This window comes from Microtus pennsylvanicus, chromosome 5 (assembly GCF_037038515.1).
Source record: "Microtus pennsylvanicus isolate mMicPen1 chromosome 5, mMicPen1.hap1, whole genome shotgun sequence".
NCBI lineage: Eukaryota > Metazoa > Chordata > Mammalia > Rodentia > Cricetidae > Microtus > Microtus pennsylvanicus.
The window spans coordinates 84,835,361-84,855,917 of NC_134583.1; the positions used below are offsets into that span (position 1 = coordinate 84,835,361).

General features: G+C 50.4%; 1 protein-coding gene across 5 annotated transcripts in view; it reads right to left on the reverse strand.

The window, feature by feature from the left end:
* Nadsyn1 (NAD synthetase 1) overlaps window positions 1-20,557 on the reverse strand; it is a 29,808-nt gene extending 9,251 nt beyond the window's left edge. Inside the window, exons 1-14 of one of the 5 annotated variants that reach the window (XM_075972885.1) lie at window positions 20,402-20,557; window positions 18,600-18,660; window positions 16,848-16,964; window positions 14,397-14,450; window positions 13,816-13,905; window positions 10,031-10,082; window positions 9,401-9,489; window positions 9,122-9,239; window positions 7,544-7,675; window positions 5,817-5,891; window positions 5,127-5,251; window positions 4,547-4,595; window positions 4,050-4,152; window positions 951-1,119 (exon numbers count right to left, since the gene is read on the reverse strand). In XM_075972885.1, the coding sequence (XP_075829000.1) occupies window positions 951-1,119; window positions 4,050-4,152; window positions 4,547-4,595; window positions 5,127-5,251; window positions 5,817-5,891; window positions 7,544-7,675; window positions 9,122-9,239; window positions 9,401-9,489; window positions 10,031-10,082; window positions 13,816-13,905; window positions 14,397-14,450; window positions 16,848-16,964; window positions 18,600-18,660; window positions 20,402-20,486 (1,319 nt within the window). In that variant the 5' untranslated portion in view covers window positions 20,487-20,557. Of the gene's footprint in view, window positions 1-950; window positions 1,120-4,049; window positions 4,153-4,546; window positions 4,596-5,126; window positions 5,252-5,816; window positions 5,892-7,543; window positions 7,676-9,121; window positions 9,240-9,400; window positions 9,490-10,030; window positions 10,083-13,815; window positions 13,906-14,396; window positions 14,451-16,847; window positions 16,965-18,599; window positions 18,661-20,272 lie in introns of all 5 variants that reach the window. The other 4 variants (XM_075972886.1, XM_075972888.1, XM_075972889.1 and 1 more) reach the window with 4 other exon arrangements.

The following is a 20,557-nucleotide window of genomic DNA, read 5'->3' on the forward strand; positions in this document are numbered from 1 at the left end:
CTCGGTGGCAAGCACCTTTCCCTGCTGAGCCCTCTTGCTGGCCCTCTACTGTCATCCTAGAGCATGTGACTCAACCATGGCCAGCACAGTAACGACACTACAAAACCATTACTACTTGCCATCTAGTGCCAGAACTCACCAGGCCAGAAAGAAATCCTGCCCAGCAGCCAACACTCCCTACTCCCACCCGCCCCAGCTTGACAACTGCCAGTCCACTGTCTGGACTGATAAATCCACTGTGGGTAGGCTAGGCTGGGCAACTCACAGAAATGGAGTGGTGTATGTCGTGGCCTTTGAGACCTGGTGATTTCACTCAGCTTGACAGTTCTAAGCATCACTTATGCTTTGGAGGCGCTCCACACCTTCTCACATCAGAACGATACTCCAGTGTGGGCACATGACATTGTATTTAACTATCCATCCGTCAATGGAGGTTTGGCCCATTTCCTCCTCTCATCACTGTGACAAAGCTGACAACCAGGAACGTCCTGCAGAGGTAACTGTTTGGGCTTGTAACTCCAATGAGCGTAAGCCCAGGTATGGAACCTGCTGGTAGGGAAGCTTCTGGCTGTACACAGGAATGTGACAGGCAGTTTCTTGATTTCCCAAAGAGCCTGAATAAAAGAATATTCTAGATGAGGCAGAGTCATGCCTCCTGGAAAAGTCTTCATCCTCCCCACAAAGCCTGCGAGCTACATCCAAAGCCTGCTGGACCAGCTCTATGGTATCCCGCTGACGGGAATATATACCCTGAAACTGCACCTAGGGGCAAGACTGGGTGACGGATATTTATGCGTGTACATGCATGTGAACTGTACAGTCTGGGCTCAAACCCACAGCATTTCACTCAGCTGCCAGATACACACAAGGACACTACAGCGACAGGCTTGTCACCAGCTCTGACGTCCGCCACGGTGCCAGCCTGAGCTCAGCACAGGATGGAGTCCTACCTTCCAATCTGCTGAGCTAGCTCTGTGGCCCTCCTGTGGGTCTCCTGGGAGGAGTTCTCACTGGCCATGTAGCAAGTGGTGAACAGGCGTCCGCAGAGCTCCTGGGGATCTTGTGGGGTGTAGCTGTTCTCGTTCACCAGACTTTGGATGTCTGCCAGCACCTGCTGATCTGGAGCCGCCATAGCAGGATGAGAACCAGTGTCTGTGCACAAAGTCCTGGCCTCCCTCCAAAGTGCCCAGGCAGTCAGCCCACATCTTCCAGGGGCCAGACTCTGTTCAACTTCCTGGGGCCCTTGTAGGTACCAGGTACCCTGGTCTGATCTTCAGCTCCCACAGATTAGCCCCAGTCCATTCCTGGCACCTACCTAGCTATCTCCTAAGTTGATGTTCAGTCCCCACAGTCTGTCTCCCAAATTTTCTTGTATCTAGCTCCCATTGATCACCCTAGAGATCACAAATCTAGCCGGGTCCATTGCCCAGGGTTATAAAAAAATGAGCACGTCCCTCTCCCAGGTGCTTCAATACTGGCCCTTGTACCCGCAGGGCTAGCTGTGCTAACTCACCGATCTGTTCTAGGTCAACCTATGGTCTGTGCTGGGCTAACCCATGGCTCTGCACTGTACTAACCCATGGCTCTCACTGTACTAACCCATGGCTCTGCACTGCACTAACCCACGGCTCTGCACTGCACTAACCCACGGCTCTGCACTGCACTAACCCACGGCTCTCACTGTACTAACCCATGGTTCTGCACTGCACTAACCCACGGCTCTGCACTGTACTAACCCATGGCTCTGCACTGTACTAACCCACGGCTCTGCACTGCACTAACCCACGGCTCTCACTGTACTAACCCACGGCTCTCACTGTACTAACCCATGGCTCTGCACTGCACTAACCCATGGCTCTCACTGTACTAACACACGGCTCTGCACTGTACTAACCCACGGCTCTGCACTGCACTAACCCACGGCTCTGCACTGTACTAACCCATGGCTCTGCACTGCACTAACCCATGGCTCTCACTGTACTAACACACGGCTCTGCACTGTACTAACCCACGGCTCTGCACTGCACTAACCCATGGTTCTCACTGCACTAACCCACGGCTCTGCACTGCACTAACCCACGGCTCTGCACTACACTAACCCATGGTTCTCACTGTACTAACCCATGGTTCTCACTGCACTAACCCATGGTTCTCACTGTACTAACCCACGGCTCTCACTGTACTAACCCACGGCTCTGCACTGCACTAACCCACGGCTCTGCACTGTACTAACCCACGGCTCTGCACTGCACTAACCCACGGCTCTGCACTGCACTAACCCATGGTTCTCACTGTACTAACCCATGGTTCTCACTGTACTAACCCACGGCTCTGCACTGCACTAACCCACGGCTCTGCACTGTACTAACCCACGGCTCTGCACTGCACTAACCCACGGCTCTGCACTGCACTAACCCATGGTTCTCACTGTACTAACCCATGGTTCTCACTGTACTAACCAATGGCTCTGCACTGTACTAACCCATGGCTCTGCCTGCACTGTACTAACCCATGGCTCTCACTGTACTAACCCATGGCTCTCACTGTACTAACCCATGGCTCTGCACTGTACTAACCCACTGCCTCTGCCTGCACTGTACTAACCCATGGTTCTCACTGTACTAACCCATGGTTCTCACTGTACTAACCCATGGCTCTGCACTGTACTAACCCATGGCTCTGCACTGTACTAACCCACTGCCTCTGCCTGCACTGTACTAACCCATGGCTCTGCACTGCACTAACCCACGGCTCTGCACTGCACTAACCCATGGCTCTCACTGTACTAACCCATGGCTCTGCACTGTACTAACCCATGGCTCTGCACTGTACTAACCCATGGCTCTGCACTGTACTAACCCATGGCTCTCACTGTACTAACCCACGGCTCTCACTGTACTAACCCATGGTTCTCACTGTACTAACCCATGGCTCTCACTGTACTAACCCATGGCTCTCACTGTACTAACCCATGGTTCTCACTGTACTAACCCATGGCTCTCACTGTACTAACCCATGGCTCTGCACTGTACTAACCCATGGCTCTGCACTGTACTAACCCATGGCTCTGCACTGTACTAACCCATGGCTCTCACTGTACTAACCCACGGCTCTCACTGCACTAACCCACGGCTCTGCACTGCACTAACCCACTGCCTCTGCCTGCACTGTACTAACCCATGGCTCTCACTGTACTAACCCATGGCTCTGCACTGTACTAACCCATGGCTCTCACTGTACTAACCCATGGCTCTGCACTGTACTAACCCACTGCCTCTGCCTGCACTGTACTAACCCATGGCTCTCACTGTACTAACCCATGGCTCTCACTGTACTAACCCATGGTTCTCACTGTACTAACCCATGGTTCTCACTGTACTAACCCATGGTTCTCACTGTACTAACCCATGGCTCTCACTGTATTAACCCATGGCTCTCACTGTACTAACCCATGGCTCTCACTGTACTAACCCACGGCTCTGCACTGTACTAACCCACGGCTCTCACTGTACTAACCCATGGTTCTCACTGTACTAACCCATGGTTCTCACTGTACTAACCCACTGCCTCTGCCTGCACTGTACTAACCCATGGCTCTCACTGCACTAACCCATGGCTCTGCACTGTACTAACCCACGGCTCTCACTGTACTAACCCACTGCTCTGTGCTGAGCTAATTGTGGTCTGTGTTTGGCTGGTCTATGTTCTGGGCTAACCCTCTGCTCCTGTACTGCTCAGGCTATTCTTAGTGCCACTGTACCCATGGTGAGATAAGGACTTGACCTAGGTTGCCAGACCCCAAAGCCTATGACACCTCCCCCAGGGCTGCACTGTTGACAGGCAGTGGCAGGCAGACAAGACTATATCCGCTAACTACCCAGGAAAGGCTGTTACTGGCCTGAGTTCTGGGACTTGAATAGGATGGACATCTGTGCCCTGCCACTAAGCCTCCCTCACCCATGGTACCCATGACCTGGGTTTGTCCCCTGCTCCGTGCCTGGTTCCCAACCTGCCTCCCTCCTCACACCAGTGGATACCAGGTCACCTACTTCCATTCTTCACAGCCTCGCAGACCAGGCAGCACATGGAGTAGACGATGCAGGCGCTGGCTGCACTATCCACACCGCCACTCAGGGGCAGGAAAAACCCAGCCTGGAAGGGGTCAACCAAGTACTGTGTGAGCCAAGCTGCAGATGGGCTCTGCCCCAGCCAATCTCCAGCCTAGCACCACCCTCTGAGTCCCAGAGTCCTACAGGAGCACACGGCCCAGCACCATCTCTCGGGGGAACAAATGGCCCACTTGTATGACAGGTTTCCTAAAGGGCAGAGATGCCACGGGAGCCCAGGCTGCCTTTCTGGCCCTAGATGAGCGTACATCAGGGGATCTGAGAGTTCCCCGCCTTTCAACAGCTTCAAAGTGGGCTTCACCCATCTGGCCTCTGGCCAGTTGAGATACACTCTCCCAAAGAAGAACACCACTATCTCATCCTAGCTTCACACACCAACCAGGAGACACATGGGGATGGGTAGGAACAAAACACCCTACCTGTTTGCTCCGTCGGAGGAAGTCCCAGAGCCAGCAGGCAGGCCCAAGGCTGCAGGAGATACTAGTGTTAAGTCTGGAGGCACAAGCCTGGCTCACTGCATCTCTAGAGTGGCCCTGCATGGGGCCCCCAGAAAGCAACACAGAGACACAGCCCAGAGCCTGGGCTCTTGCTGGGCCATCTGCTACAAGCACTGTGTGTCAACCTGGGCATTTCAATTCTGAAACCAGTCTAGGAAACCCCCAGAGGTATCCCACGTGAAATGGGGACACAGAGGCCTGGCACAAGGCCTCAGAGCTTAAGGACGTAGTTCGGAGAGACTACGCTGAGCAGAACCAGGCAGCCTGACCTCATCAGCTACAGGGAATCTTTTACTTTTGACAGGGTCAGTCTCACTATGTAGCAAGGACTGTCTTAGAACTCATGATGTGACAACCACTGTATCTTTAACCCCAGGAAAGCACAGGGACTACCCTAGGCAGATTTTGGTTTCTTTCAAGCCCCCATACCTTGTAAACCTTGGAAGCCACTGGGATAGTGATGTCCAAAAAGCAATGGGATCCAGAACTAGGGGGTACCAACCTTATCTCCTCCTCGGGACTGTGGTATGTCCACTCCACAGGTTCTGACACTGGTTCCAACAAGTCCTCACTGACCGAGAGGGCAAAATCCACATTCACCCTGGGATAGGGGCTCACCCTGCTTGCCTATTGGGAGAGGACATCAGGACACAGTGAGAGCTGCAGTTGGAAGCCTCCACGGGTGAGGGGTAGGACTCTAGCAGCCACGGGAGTCACAGATGAGCCCACGGGGAGTTAGGATGGACTGATTGAAGCTGACAGGTGCTGACCAGGGCTTGCAAGGGCAGAGGCATTACAGACCTTTCCTGGTACTGTGGGAATGGGTCGGGGGGTAGCCACTCAGGAGAGCAGTGTGATAGTTCTTCAACAGCCTGAACATGAGGGCCTCACGTGAGCCGGAGGGCTCACTCCTGGACAGATATACCCAGGAAAAAGAAGCCATGCTCACTTAAAACTCAGGAGGAGCAGCAGTGGGCACCCTGTGTACAGCCACTGGGTGGAGTGCTACTGTACCCTGAAAAAACAGCAGAACCCCATGCTTCCACATGGTGAACCTCAAGGATGCTATCCTTAGTGAGAGGAACTGGGTATACCTCGGTTCTGTACCATCTCTGGTCAAGCCCACAGCATACTGGGCCACCAGCAAGGCCCTGCTGAGCATTCAGGCTGGTGTTTCTCCCATGGTGCTTACCTCCAGGTTTCGAGATGAGATCTCTGCCCTGTAGCTCCGGACATCTTCCAGGTCCAGGGTGGCAGTGAGGACCTCCTGGGTGGGGAAGCAGAGGGAGAGCACAGGACTGCTGTCCCACGTGAATGGGTCAGACCTTTCACAGCAGAAGCTAGGCATCCGCTGCCCCTAGCAAGGTGAAAGGCACCACTACCCTCCTGAACCTTTTCTCCTTTTAAAAAACGTATTTTAAATTATGAGTATGTGTGTGTCTGTGCACATGAGTGCAGTTTCTGTAGAGGCCAGAAGAGGGCGCTGGATTCCTGGTGCCAGAGTGATAGGTGGTTGGGAGCTGCCTGACGATGCTGCAACCTGAACTATCTCTCCAGCAGCATCTCTGTCTGGCCGACACCATAACCCCAACTATATTTGGACATCTCCCAGTGACCCCCAGTTATAGCAGGCAACACAATTCTGTCAGTGACTAGGGTAAGGGTGGGGTTTCAGGAAATGTTCTTTTTTACTTCAAAGACACAGAGGAAGCAATGATTCCTCCAGCTCTGCACATAGTGACTTATAGATGGAATGGCTGGAGCCACTGCAGCCATTCTATGACCAGAAAATGAAGTCAACACAGAGGAAGATGGAGGGGAGAACAGCATGGGGAGTGACATGGCAGGGCATGCCCAGTCTTCCAGGAGCCGAGCATGCGGCTCACCAGCCCCTCTGAGAACTGTGTGGCCCCTGAGGTGGATTTGTGCAGGGCTGTCCTCTATGTCCTCACACCCCCGCCAAAGGACTGTGATGACACACACACACAATCCCCTTGCTTGGCCAGCTTCATGAAGCCCCTCCCCATGGGAGGTGACGTGTTTCCTCTGTGCTTCCCATCACTCAGGGCACAGTGGGAGGTGATGGTTAACACTGACTGTCATCTTGATACAATGTAGAATCACCATGGAAACCAAATCTCTGGGTATGTCTGTGAGGGAGTGTCTAGATTGGGTTTATTGACGTAGATGCCCTCTGAATGTGGGGGGCACCAGCCTGTGGGCTGGGGTCCCAGACTGAATGAAAAGTAGAAAGTGAGCTGAGCACCAGCCTTCATCTCTGTGCTTTCCAATATGGATGTGCTGTGCCCTATGGAGGTGCTGTGCCCAGCTGGCTCACACTCCTGCAGCGACACAGTCCCACCATGATGGACTGGTAGCCTCCAGCCGTGAGTCAAAATAAACCCTTCCTCCCCAAAGACCTTCTGTCCGGTATTTGTCCCGAGTGAGCAGTTACTAATGCAGGGTACAGTCCTCCTTTAATGTGTGCTGTACAGGCCATGGGGAAACTGATAGGTCTTGGATATGCCAGATACCCCAGAGGATAATGCCCCCCAGTTAAGTCTGATGGTCACCATCCCTTTTAACAGGATTAGGTCTAGTGCCTGCTAATCCCTGATTGGGGGGCTTTATCCTGCTAGCCTCCAAAATGAGTCAAATATACTCACTAGCCCCTATATGAAGCCAGGCGGCCGTGTGTCCCAGACACCATGGTATCTGCCCCAGTGTGCTTACTATAGCCTGGGGTCCTCCTCCCTAGCTCGTGCCCAGCGTGGACATTTTTCTCTGCTCTGGGTTCCATCAAAACCTGCCCTAAGGGGATCCCTCCTCACAGCCAGGGGAGGGGAAACTCTACAGATGAGCAGTTAACTGACTGGGCAGTGGGAACACAGCTCCCCATCCCCATGCTTGACTCATTACCACATCATCCAATGAGAACTGAGTGCCCTGGGCAAAGATACTCCCGTTCATGGCAATCATGGCACAGCCATCGTAGTAGAGACGGTCACCGTCGCAGCCCTTCTGGTTGGCTAGCAGGTAGATGCCACCATTCTAGAAGAAGCAGAGGAGACAGTATGGCTATCAGTGCTTTATATAACCTGCAACTGCCGCTAGTCCTGACTGGGACACCTAGATGCACCAGACTTCCCAAGCTGTCATCGGCATCCAGGCTCTGAGAAGGACAGAGGGTGCAGGTGGGGACACTAAGCCCCATGGCGTTGATTCATGTGGCCTTGACAGATGTGTTGTGATTTCCTCAAAACCAAAAAGTCGGAAAGTCAATAATGTACAAGTCTCAGGAAGCTTCTGAAACTTAGCAGATGTACGTGGCCCCTCCTCTCCTAGGTCACATAAGCAGTAAGAACTGCTGAGAGGCTCTCAGACCAGCCAAGCTGCCTAGCAGAGACTCTCTGATCTGTCAAACTGCCTGCAAACTGTGGAGGGAGCTCCAGGGTTCCAGTCCTATGAGCTGTCGATGGGGCTTTGGTGATGCAGCTGCCTTTGACTCATCCCTACTCCTGCCCATTACTCCTTACCCACACCGCTGAGTAATTCCAATAAACTCATTGGGCTTACCACATTTAACTCTGGTGGTCCTGTTACTTTGGTCATTGACTTAACACATTTAACTCTGGTGGTCTTGTTACTAACTTACCACATTTAACTCTGGTGGTCCTGTTACTTTGGTCATTGACTTACCACACTGAACTCTGGTGGTCTTGTTACTTTGGTCTATCATTGGCTTACCACACTGAACTCTGGTGGTCTTGTTACGTTGGTCTATTATTGGCTTACCACACTGAACTCTGGTGATCTTGTTACGTTGGTCTATCATTGGCTTACCACGCTGAACTCTGGTGGTCTTGTTACTTTGGTCTATCATTGGTTCCCTACCAGGAGTGAGTAGACCTGTTAGGTCTTCCCCCAATAATGTCACATGACACCAGGTGTCAGGCATCCCATAGAACATTCACTTTTACTGTCCCTCAGCCCTCAGTGCAATGCTGCAGTCCCTATCTGGCAGGGCCACTGCAGCTAGAGCAGTGTGGTGAGGCAGCATTGAGCTTTAGAGCCACAAGACACACTGGTGACCTTGGGTGACCTCTGTGAGACCTGGATGCTATCCCCTGTCTGTGCCCATCTTCAACCTATGGCATGTCTATCTGCACCAAGAACTAACAGTACTGCTCCACTGTATCCAAGATCAGTGGCAGGTGCATGCAAGTTGGCATGTGTTTCCATGACAACCACGGACAGGAGCACATCCTCATAGCAGTGTCAATAGAATCTGTTTTATATGATGGCAGTTAGGGCCTGGGGATACAGGAAGAGAAACCTGGGAGGGACCAAGCATGTGTATGAAATACAGCTTCAAACCACAGCCTTAAGTACGCACCAGAGGTGGCTGAGCCCTGCCCCAGGTACCACTGCTCTTGGGGGTTCCTCTGGCAGAACCTTAACTTGTGACACTGCTCATCCATCCTGCCCAATGCCTACCTTGGAGGTGGCCATGGTCACCAGATCCACCCTGGTATGGGCTTTACGTAGCACGTGGTGGCTGCCCGAGGCGTTGGTGATGATCTCCACACCATCCAGGCCCATGTCGACGTGAGGGCTGTGGAAAGAGGCAGGCAGAATGACAGCTGGGCTTGTGCGGCCCCTCAGCTATCTAGGGGGACCTCCATGGTTAAGGCCATGACCTCAAGAGGCTACAAAGTCTGGGTCCTCCCACTGGTCAGCCCTGGATGGAGAATGGATGGCAAAGAGTCAGCTGACCTGCGCGGTGTCCAGAGCTCTTCACAGACCTCACTTCCAATACAAGTGTCCCTGGTGGCAAGTACCACATCTCCGAAGGGAACGGTTTTCTGCAGTGGAGAGAAAAGACCACTTTAGATCTCAGGGCTGCTTACTGGGCTACACACTGGCCTCCGACATCTTGAAGACTACCATACTGTCCCAGGCCCTCGCTAAGGCTTTCCTCACCGTGGGTGTGCCCAGTTCCAGCATATTCGACTTCTGCTGACCCCAGGCTCTCTCATTTCCCTACATATAACCACAGCCACGCAGCTTTGCTGCAGCTGCAACAGGTCCTTTCACCCACTCCATCTCCTGCCACCAACAATGTCACCATTCACAAAGGCTGCAAGGAGAGTGAGGACCCCACGCCCACAGTGCAGCAAGAGGGGCAAAGCTCAGAGATATGCCCGTCGCTGGCTGATGGTGGCTTCCTAGAACAGGTCCCTGAATCTGTCTACCTCCATTCAGGGCTGACTCCTGCAGCGGGGCTTGCAGTCAGCTCTCCTGCACTCAGCATGGATTCCACTCTGAACTTCCCATCTACCCAGCTGTGCTTTGACTCCGCCCACCCGCAGCCTGCACTGGCAGGAAGCCCTGGGAAGGATGCACCTGCTTTGTCAGGTCCTGTAACATCCGAGGGAGGACATACTCCTCAGTTTGCCTGGAAGGAAAGAATCAAAGCATGGCAAAGCTGAGATGAGGTCCTGGGACACAGGAAGCATGGCGCAGGCATGGACCCTCCATCTCACCATGCCAGGCTCCTGAGAATGTTGTGTCCTCAGAGGCAAAGCCACCCATTCATGTAGAGACCTATGGCAGACACTGTAATACTCATGCATACTGGAGTGTCTCTGCCTCTCTGTTTTCTGAGAGACTTGAGGAGAGGGGGACTGGAATCAGGCCATTGTTCCAAGGGAGAAATGGGGGCTCTTCCTAACCGTGGAAAAGTCCTGCGATGTTTACCTACAGACATAACCACACCTACCTTACCAATGAGACAACAGGGCCATACTCCACAGTCTTTAACAGGCAGGGTATTTACCACACACGGCTTTGGTCTACAGGGTCTCATCCTCAAACAAGCTGCTACCTGGTACACTGCATAGATGCCAAATGCAGAGTGCTCTGTGGTGGCCCATGGGCACACTGCCAGTGGTTCTTCTACTTAAGCACAATGCCAGCAGTCATAGAGCTGAGTGGACAAGGCCTCTCCCGCCCATCAACACAGGGAACAGAAACAAGATGCCCACAGACCTCCTCACGGCCACACCATCCTAGAGGAGTCCTCTGTCCCCATCTGTAGGACAGGAAGCAGCAATGTCACTAAACCAAGATGTTGTTGAGCCACCAGTACATTCATCCTCACCTTTACCAACTCATGCAAAGACCCACTCGGTACTGGCCTGCTGCCCCAGCACTGGACTACAGGACAAGCTCCTATCTCAACAAACCACAAAAGAGAACACTAACAAAATACCCGTATTGTTACATGAAATAAAAAGCTACTGGGTGAATGGCCCAATGTATGTTACAGGAGAATGAGCTCTTTGCACTCTGCCCTATTTATGGGTCATCTAAGGACAGACCCAAACGAAGTCCCAGAAGGGCAGGAAGGGGCTGGGGAGGCCATTTCTTTTTACTTGATTTTTATATTAATTTATTCACTGTGTGTATAAGTAAGTACATGGGTGTGCACATGCCACAGTGCTCATGCAGAGGTCAGAGGACAACTTTCAGGAACCAGTTTCTGGATACTTTAAAAATATGTATTTATGTGTGCAGGTGTGTGTGTCTGTCTGTCTGTCTGTGTGTAGGAATGTGTATATGAGACAGGTGCTCACAGAGACAAGAAGAGGGCATCATATCCCTTGGAACTCAAGTTACAGACAGTTGTGAGCTGCTTATGGGTGCTGGGAAAATGAACCTAGGTCCTCAGGAAGAACAGCCAGTGCTCTTAATCCCTGAGTCATCCTCCATCCCCTCACTCTTAATTTAATATTATTTTTCTAGACAGAGTCTCACTGTTTAGCCCTGGTTGGCCTGGAACTATACAGAACAGATTGGACTTGAATACACAGAGCACAGCCTGTCCCTGCCTCCTGTGTGCTGGGATTAAAGGTGTGCACCACTTATTCTTGTTTGAGGGAAATTTTAACCATATTATAATTGGATAGTATAGCACTCTCATAACACATCCAGAGCACAGACAAAGAAAACAACTTTATACTATTAACACCAAAACAAAACACAAGAGACACACCCCTCCCCCAACAAAACAAAACAAAACAAAAACTTCTAACACAACGCTGGCATACAAGTCTAGAAACTGAGCCAATTTCTGAATAAACCTTAACAAATTCAATCCAAGTTTTTGTTTGTTTGTTGTTTTGTTTTTTCAAGACAGGGTTTCTCTGGGTAGCCCTGGCTGTCCTGGAACTCTCTCTATAGACCAGACTGGCCTCGAACTCACAGAGATCCTCCTGCCTCTACCTCATGAATGCTGGGTGTATGTCATCACTGATCGGCTGAATCCAAGTTTAATATTCCACATTCACTTGAATTTAAAGAAGGGCACAAAGGTTCACTCTCTCTGTTCACCTGACATACATGGGAAAGACACTGGGATTCAACATTTATTCTCCATTTTTAAAAGGTAGAGCCGGAGAGATGACTCAGCAGTGAAGACCTGAGTTCCTACCCAGCAGTTGTGAATGGCAGTTAACAACTGGCTGTAACTCAGGTCCAGAGGATCCGTGGCCCTCTTTTGGGCTCTGTAGGTACATACACACACACACACACACACACACACACACACACAGAATTAAAAATATATTTTTTTAAATTCACAGTAAAAAGCAAAGGGTGGTGAGACATAGGTCTGAAGCCAAATGGAGAAACTCAAGGAGATTTCTGGATAGTTGGGAGAAAGCCAAAAAGCCAAGTCTTCTATCCTAGGAATACTCTAGAATGTTGTAGAAATGCTGTCTGGCGAAAGTGAAGAGGATGGGCTGAGAAACGTAAATACGGAAAGAAGTCATATCAGGTGCACATTACGTAAAGTTCTCCTTGATAGAGGAGAGAAGGAAGTCAACACAATTACAAGACAGGACCAGAATTCACAAGGCCATCCATATACAGCAACCCTCAGAATCCAGTGGTTTTCCTAGATCAGCTGTCAACCACTTAAAGAATCCTGCTATGACCCTGTTCACAAGGGCAATTGCCAGTTATAGATGGGGGTAACTGGTAGTTTGAATAAGAACGGCCCCATAGGCTCATATATGTGAATGCTTAGAGTGGCACTATTTGAAAGGATTAGCAGGTGTGGCCTTGTGGAGGAAGTGTGTCACTGGGGGTGGCTTTGGGATTATGAAAGCCCAAGCCAGGCCCAGAGTCTCTCTCTTCTTGATGCCTGTGGATCTGTGTGCAGAACTCAACTGCTTCTCCAGCATCATATCTGCCTGCGTGCCACTTCTGAAACTGTAAGCCCCAATGACATGCTTTCTTTCATGTGAACTGCATGCATGGTGTCTCTTCACAACAAAAGAACACTAAGACAGTAACCTAAAACACAGAGCAGGGCTTCCCAAATGGGGGCATGTCCCCTAGGAAATATTTGGTAAAGTCTGGGACGACAGGTTTTTTTGTTTTTTTTTTTTTTTGTTTTTTTGTTTTTTTTTTTGATTTTTCGAGACAGGGTTTCTCTGTAGCTTTTGGTTCCTGTCCTGGAACTAGCTCTTGTAGACCAGGCTGGCCTCGAACTCACAGAGATCCGCCTGCCTCTGCCTCCTGAGTGCTGGGATTAAAGGTGTGCGCCACCACTGCCCGGCAACGATAGGTTTTTTGTTCTGTGATAGGATCTTGTGTTCCCCAGGCTGACATGGAGCTTACTAAGTAGCCAAAGTGTCTTTGAAGTCCTGATTCTTCAGTCTTCTCTTCCAAGTGCCAGGATGAAGGGTGTACACCACTATGCCTACCTCGTTTACAAGGATTTTGGCTAATGAAGTCTACTCAGGTTGGGGCACCTCTGCCTCTGCCCACCATATACCACACAGGACAGACTGCTCCCCTCAGAGAATGAACTGTTCCCAAAGGTCAAATGGGCTATGGGGAGAGTCCATGCTCTAAAGGACAACTTGAGACACAGTGTCCCTCCACTTAAGAGTGACCAGTGACCACTGACCACTGACTGACAGCTGAGGTCTTATGGTGTCTACTGGCTCAGACGTGAACTGAGAGCATGGAATCAGCCATGTCTGAATGGCTGGAATAGTCCTCCCACCTCCACAGTGTTCTGCGGCTCACCTCCCAGCTGAGGCTGTTGTGCTGAGGATGTCTAGTGAACACTTGGTGTGTGGTCCCAACTCATGGCAGCCAAAGCACCCAACACTCACCGGCTCCTGGACCAGGGGGTGAACCAGCGCAGTTCCCGGTAGTTGCCTTCGTTGGCCAAGGCCATCTTGGGCCTGATGAGGAGGATCTTCCTACAGTGGGTGAAAGGACTGATCATACCAACCTCCTGGGACAAGCAGGTCTCTGCCATAAAACTTGCCCCATAGGATAAGGTGAGGTCACTGAGTTGGTTCAAGTCCAGGGCCCTGAGAAAACCTGTTGTGTTTTTTTCTCTAGGTTTAAGCTTTCTGCTTGGGAAAATAAAAGGTCTCTATGACTCCATTAGCCAACAAGTGTACTTTGCTGGAAGCTGGCACACGCGTGGGTGTGTATGCGTTAGGGGAGGGGCGGCCAGAAGACTTCCCTCACCTTTATTGTCCAGGTGACAAGGATAAAAGCCCAAACAAACCCAACCTTGGGTCTCCTACTCTAGCCTGAGCGAGGGTGGCTGAGGCCCAGAGATGGAGATTCATAGCAGTTGCTGGGACAGTGTACCGTGCTCACTCAGGACACCCCTCAAGATATCCCCCACCTGAGCCAGGCACAGGCATGCCAGCCCCCCGCCTCCCACGACCTCACTTACCGGTTGAGAAAGATGACTCTGCAGTTGTAGCGAACATTCCGGTGCATCACAGGCCTGCAAACAGGAGGGAGGATGTGTGTCTGCATCTCTTGCTGCACAAGAGAGCAGCAAGCAGAGGCAGTGGCACTAACTACAGTCATGTGTTTTTTGCTCCCATGCACACACAGGTGGACACCAAAGGTCCTCCTTATCCAGCTCCACTTTGTTTTTTAGTATTAAACTTTACTTTAGATTTTGTGCGTGTACATTCATGCATGCATGTGTGTATGTACACACAGGTACACATGTATATATCTGTACTCACACATCTACATACATACATACACCAATCTGTATGCATATGTGTATGTATGTCAACATGCACTTGTGCATGTGTGTACAGATCTCCTAGAGCTGCAGTTACAGGTGGTTAGGACATATAAGTACATGGAACTAAACTCGAGTGTACGCAGCATGTGCTAGTAACCACTAAGCCATCTCTCAAGCTTCTCCACTTTATTTTTTGAGACAGGGTCTCACTTATCCTGGGGGCTCACAGAAGCAACCCCAGAGACCCTTCTATCCTACCTCCCAGCACTGGGCTTTCAAAGGCATCCTGATGTACATGGTTTGTCACATGGGTCCTGGAGCCCAACTCAGGTCCTCAGATCTGCAGTCCTTTATGCTCAGAGCATACCCCCAGCCCTTGGATGCTTTGTATTAGCATGAGGTTCCCTCAGATCTTTAGAGAAACCCTCAACGTTCTTCTGTAGCTTTCAAATTCAACTCAAAGGTGTTCTGAAACAAGGCTCCCTCTTCTAAAATGTCTCAGAGCTTAGGGTGACTGCTTCCATCACTGCTTGCCTCTGCTGCCACCTCCCCTAGCCAGAGGCTCTCCTGCCCTAATGCTTCCTTCCAAACAGGATCAGAGGTAGGATATACGCAGGGGTACCCTGTCTTTCATCCGTCAACTCCCCCCACCCCAGCCCTAGCCATGGCTCATGCACAGCCACTACAAGCAGCTCGTATCATCACGGCTTCTAGTCCTCTCTTAAGCCAAGTAAAGTACATTCGAGGATGGGAATGATGTGCTTCCGTTTGTGCAATAGATGTGCAGAATACTAGATGATTATATAAAGCAGGGCCTCAGACAGCATGCTTCAGCTAGCCCTCTGGAGGTGGAGGCAGGAGGATCAGATGTTTGATGTCAAACTCAGCTACACATAGTTCAGGGCTAACCTGGGTTATATAAGACCCTGACTCAAAGAAACCAAGCCTGATTGGTGGTAAAATGGCCCTAAGGGGTAAGGAACTTGCTGCCAGGGCAGACCACCTGAGTTCCAGCCCTGGGACCCATGTGGTGGAAGAAGAAACTGACTCCCACATGCATGCTGTGGTATATAAGCACACACAAAATAAATAAATACAACAAAAAATTAGAAAAGCAGACTAAAATCCAGAACCAAACTACACACAACAACAACAAAAATGAACCCCCCCCAAAAAAGTAACAGGGTTTTCTAGCTAGAGGAGGCATTAAAACAAGGACAGACATCACCAGATAATGATCAGAGCTGTCACCACACAGACATTTTCAAGTTTAGCCAGAAGGCAGAACACAGGAAGCACTTCATGTGAGAGCATGCTGTGGTCTTCCATATACAAAGAACTCTCCAGCCAGGCGGTGGTGGCGCACGCCTTTAATCCCAGCACTCGGGAGGCAGAGGCAGGTGGATCTCTGTGAGTTTGAGGCCAGCCTGGTCTGCAAGAGCTAGTTCCAGGACAGGCACCAAAGCTACAGAGAAACCCTGTCTCAAAAACAACAAAAAAAAAAAAAAAAGAAAGAAAGAAAGAAAAGAAAAAGCAAAGAACTCTCCAAACAAATAAGACAGCTGTATTCAGAGCTCCCAAACTAGGCAACTCTACAACAGTACACAACGATCACCAACTAGGAAAATGCTGAACTCCTTGGGTAATAGAGTAAATCAGGGCTGGGGAAGAGGCTCCACAGTGCACAGCACTTGCTGCTCTAGCAGAGGCCCAACAACAGGGACCACTATGCAAAGAGGTCAAACCACTATGGTCAGACACACACTTGAAGGTTCTAGGCCACTGTGCTGGGTGAAGCCATACTTGAGAAAGCCAGGTCACTCAAGGCTTCATGGATGGTATGTCCCCAGGAGCAGCTCCCACAAAATTCACCATGAAGAAAACTGTGTGGCAGGATGAACATTTAGCTTGTGCAGAGTGTGTTCATGGGTGCCCAGAAACCCCTGGAAGAACTCAGAAACTGCTTCCAAGAGTTATTGCCTTGGGGAGGTTAAGCGGCTACAGGGCTGAGCAAAACTGACATTCAACATAGAGGTTTTAAGGTCCCACTCAGACCCCATGGCCCTGATGAAGGGGCGCTGGGTGTCTTGAACTTGCCTTTCTTCTGAGCGTCCCGTTCCACACCCGCATACTGGCACTTACATGCCCACATCACAGATGATGTCCTGAGTGACGGAAGAATCCAGAAGGGCAGCCAGGACTTGGAGCGAATGCAGGAGTGTGTCTGACTCGTGATAATGATCCCAGCATCCATAGCCACTGAGGAGAGAGGGAACAGGCCAGTGAGGGGCCAGGAGAGCCAGGAGGGGCCCAGGGATACCATGACAGTTGGGTCAGGCACCAGGCTTTCCAGAGCCTTCCAGGTGAGTGAGTTGTTAAGAACAAATTCAATGAGGAACACAGAATGGGAGAGAGTCAGGATTCTATGGAGAGACATTAGACTAGAGAAGCAGGTTAACCCAGGAGGATAAGGAGGAGGATGCCTTGGGGCTGATATAAAGTGCGGGAGAGAAGTACGTGTCTGCTTCCCTTATATCCAGATGTTAGAGCAGCGGTTCTCAACCTTCCTAACGCTGCGACCCTTGAATACAGTTCTTCATGTTGTAGTGACCCCCAACCATAAAATTATTTTGTTGCCATTTATAAATATACTTTCACTATGTTATAAATTATAATGCAAATATCTGTATGTATCTCCCCCCCACACACACAAAGAGGTCTCGACCCACAGGTTGAGAACTACTGCATTAGAGTACAGGAGGGAGGGGACAAAGAGGAGAGGACAATCTGAAACACACGGCTGGTCAGGAGCCTCAAAGACAGACAGGTACCCCAAACCAGAGAGGAGCTGTAGCTGGTAATGGCCACACAAGGGAGTGGCCTAGCAAGAGGACAGAAGAAATCAAGTTATCAGTTTCTCTATTCTCACAAAAAGGGCACCAGAAAGAGACCATTAAAAGATGCTGAGATTAAAAAAAAATGCCGAGATGAAACCTCTTTCTGGCCAAATAGGTAAATGAAAACATGGGGTTAATGAGATCTTGGCTCAGTGGGTCAAGGCCTTTCCCACCATGACTGATGGCCTGGGTTTGATGCCCAGACCCCCACACCCCTACACACACAAAATGCACATGTTCCCAAATAAATGCAATAATTTTTTTTTAAGGGATTAGCGAGATAGCTCACTTGCTCTTGCAGAGGACCCGGGTTTAATTCCTGCAGCCACACGGTGGCTCACAACTACCAATTTCAGGGGATCCAACATGCTCTTCCTGCCTTTGTGGGCACCCGTCATGAAGGTGCTGCACAGAGAGATGTGCAAGCAAAAGGCCCATACACACAAAACAAATAAATATAAAAATTTTCTTTTTAATTACAAAAAGAAAGAAAACGAAAACCAGGGGAGGTGTCTCAGTGCCATGTAAGATACCACGGGAGCCCATTGCAAACAGCTCTGGGGCTGCAGGTGCAAAAATCAAGGCATCTATAGAACTAGTGTCTGCTACAGACTGCTCCCTGTTTCAAATATGGTACCCACATTGCTCCTCAGCATTTTGGCTCAGAGCAGTTGCAAAGAGGGCATCTTGCTGGTGGCCTCATATGGGGGAGGCAAACAGCCTTCCTGGGGCCTTTATTTAAGATGCCACTCATGGTGATTTAATTCCCTCTTTCATGCCCCACCTCTCAACACCATAACCCAGCCTGGTCCAACCTCGTCCCTCTATTTGCCACTAGAAGCCTGGAGTCATCCAGCCTTCACCACCTGCCCTGGCCCAGTCCCACTCTCAAGTTGCTTTGCATTTCTTCTGCTCTTAGTACTGCCCCTCTTCTTCCCATCTTTTGATACCACTACCTGCCCTCCCAGTGGTGGGATGCCAGTGTGCTTAGCCATACCATATTTCCAGTTCTGGTCCAAGCCTGTACCTTGCACCTCTGGCTTTAGCAATTTGAATACCTAAATGGAGAGAGAGGTAGGAAGAAAGAATTCAGCAGCTAGAACACATTCGAAGGCAAGAAAAGCAGGGTGCTGCAGCAATACAGCCAGAGCCAGGCTCTGTGGTGTGCACAGCCCACTGGAGCCAGGTCTGTTAACAGCAGAGGAGAGCAGGCACCTGAACTCACCTATATACACTTGCAGGAGACGATAAACAGGGAGGATAGTGTAGTACTTTCTCATCAGACTGTCTTGGAACACCAGTCCACAAATAATGACATAGAGACTTACCAATTATGAAAGTTTCGCCTCAGCTTAGGCTTCCAAACTATCTCTTATAACTTAAATTAACCTGCTTCTATTCTACATTCTGACAAGTGGCTTGGTTACCTCTCCTCTGTATAATACATTCAACTTGTTCCACCTCTAGCTGGTGTCTGCCTGCCTCTCTTCATCCCCGAGTTCTCGCTCTTCCTGGAAATCCCATCTATCTTCTCTCTCTATTCAGCTCTTGATTAAGCCCCTCACAGTGACACATCTTCACACAGTGTAAACAAGTATTCTGCATCAGGGTGGGGGGCTTAGCACTGGGGAGGGCTAAGTCACACTGTGGTAGGTAATCAATTCGCAGACACCAAGACCAGCTTTAGGAAAAAGCAGTAGACAGATCGTGAAGGCTTCCAACTCTAGTATGGTGCCAGCAGCCAGCACTCACACCAGGTTGACAGCTGCTGCCAACACGCAGGCGAGGTACCCCATCTTCACCCCATATACTCTGTCAAGACATAGACTCTGACAAGAAAAGCAGGTCAATATATACTAAAAAAATAAAAACACCTGGGCTGGCCAGATAGCTCAGAGGTAAAGGCGCTTGCTGCCAAGCCTGACAACCCAAGTTTACATAGAACAGTGGTCCTCAACTTTCCTAATGCTGCTAGGCTTTAATACAATTCTTCATGCTGTGGTGACCCCTAACCATAACATTATTTTCATTGCTACTTCCTAACTGTAACTTTGCTACTGCTATGAATCATAATGTAAATATCAAACATGCAGGATATGTGATATGTGACCCCTGTGAGTCATTCAACCCCAAAGGGTTTGCAACAGACAGGTTGAGAACTGCTGACAGCGACCTACATGGTGGAAGGAGACACCCGACTCCTGCAAGCAGTCCTCTGACCACTAGCACACGATGACAAGCATGCGTACATGCAATAAATAATAATAAACGTGGGGTTCTGTTGGCTTTTAAAGCTGACTCTTGCAGTTTAGTCTTCTTACAGGGGCGGCTCAGCACGGAAAATATGAAGTGGGAAATCTGCTGCGACACTCTCCTCTGAGCTGAGAGCTCACCGTTTATCCGCTTTTCCGGTTCAGTATGCATTTTCCCAATGCCCATCTACCAGGAATGTCCTCAGAGACCCTACACCACCGTTCCCACGGAAACAGCTCCAAGGACGAGCAGCTCTGCCCCAGGAGACACTAGAAATCCACCCGATCCTAGAAGATGGCTGAAGGCAGTGCCTACCCAGCCAGGTAGGATGCCCCCATCTCCATTCCTGCTTTGCTACTCCACGTGTCCCCCAAACTGGGAAGTCCCCTTGAAAGCTCACTAGCGCCAAGTCATTACCCTTTTATCTGTTCTCACGCCCAGCGCTGTGAGTCTCTCCCGGGCAAAGTTGTGCACTGGTCTTGAGAGCCATACCCTGATCTTTGTGGACTTTGGGTTCTTCCGGTCCCCCGTCACCCCTAGACTCACTCTTTAAAATCCTCTGGAAATTGCCCTCAAAATCCAGGGCCCACTGGTTGAGTGCACAGGTGGCTACGGTCACCTTTCGGCCCATTCTGGTTTGCAGGCTGCCGGCAGGGACCCTGAACAGACACTGCACCGCAACCTACAGCGCCACTGCCCGGA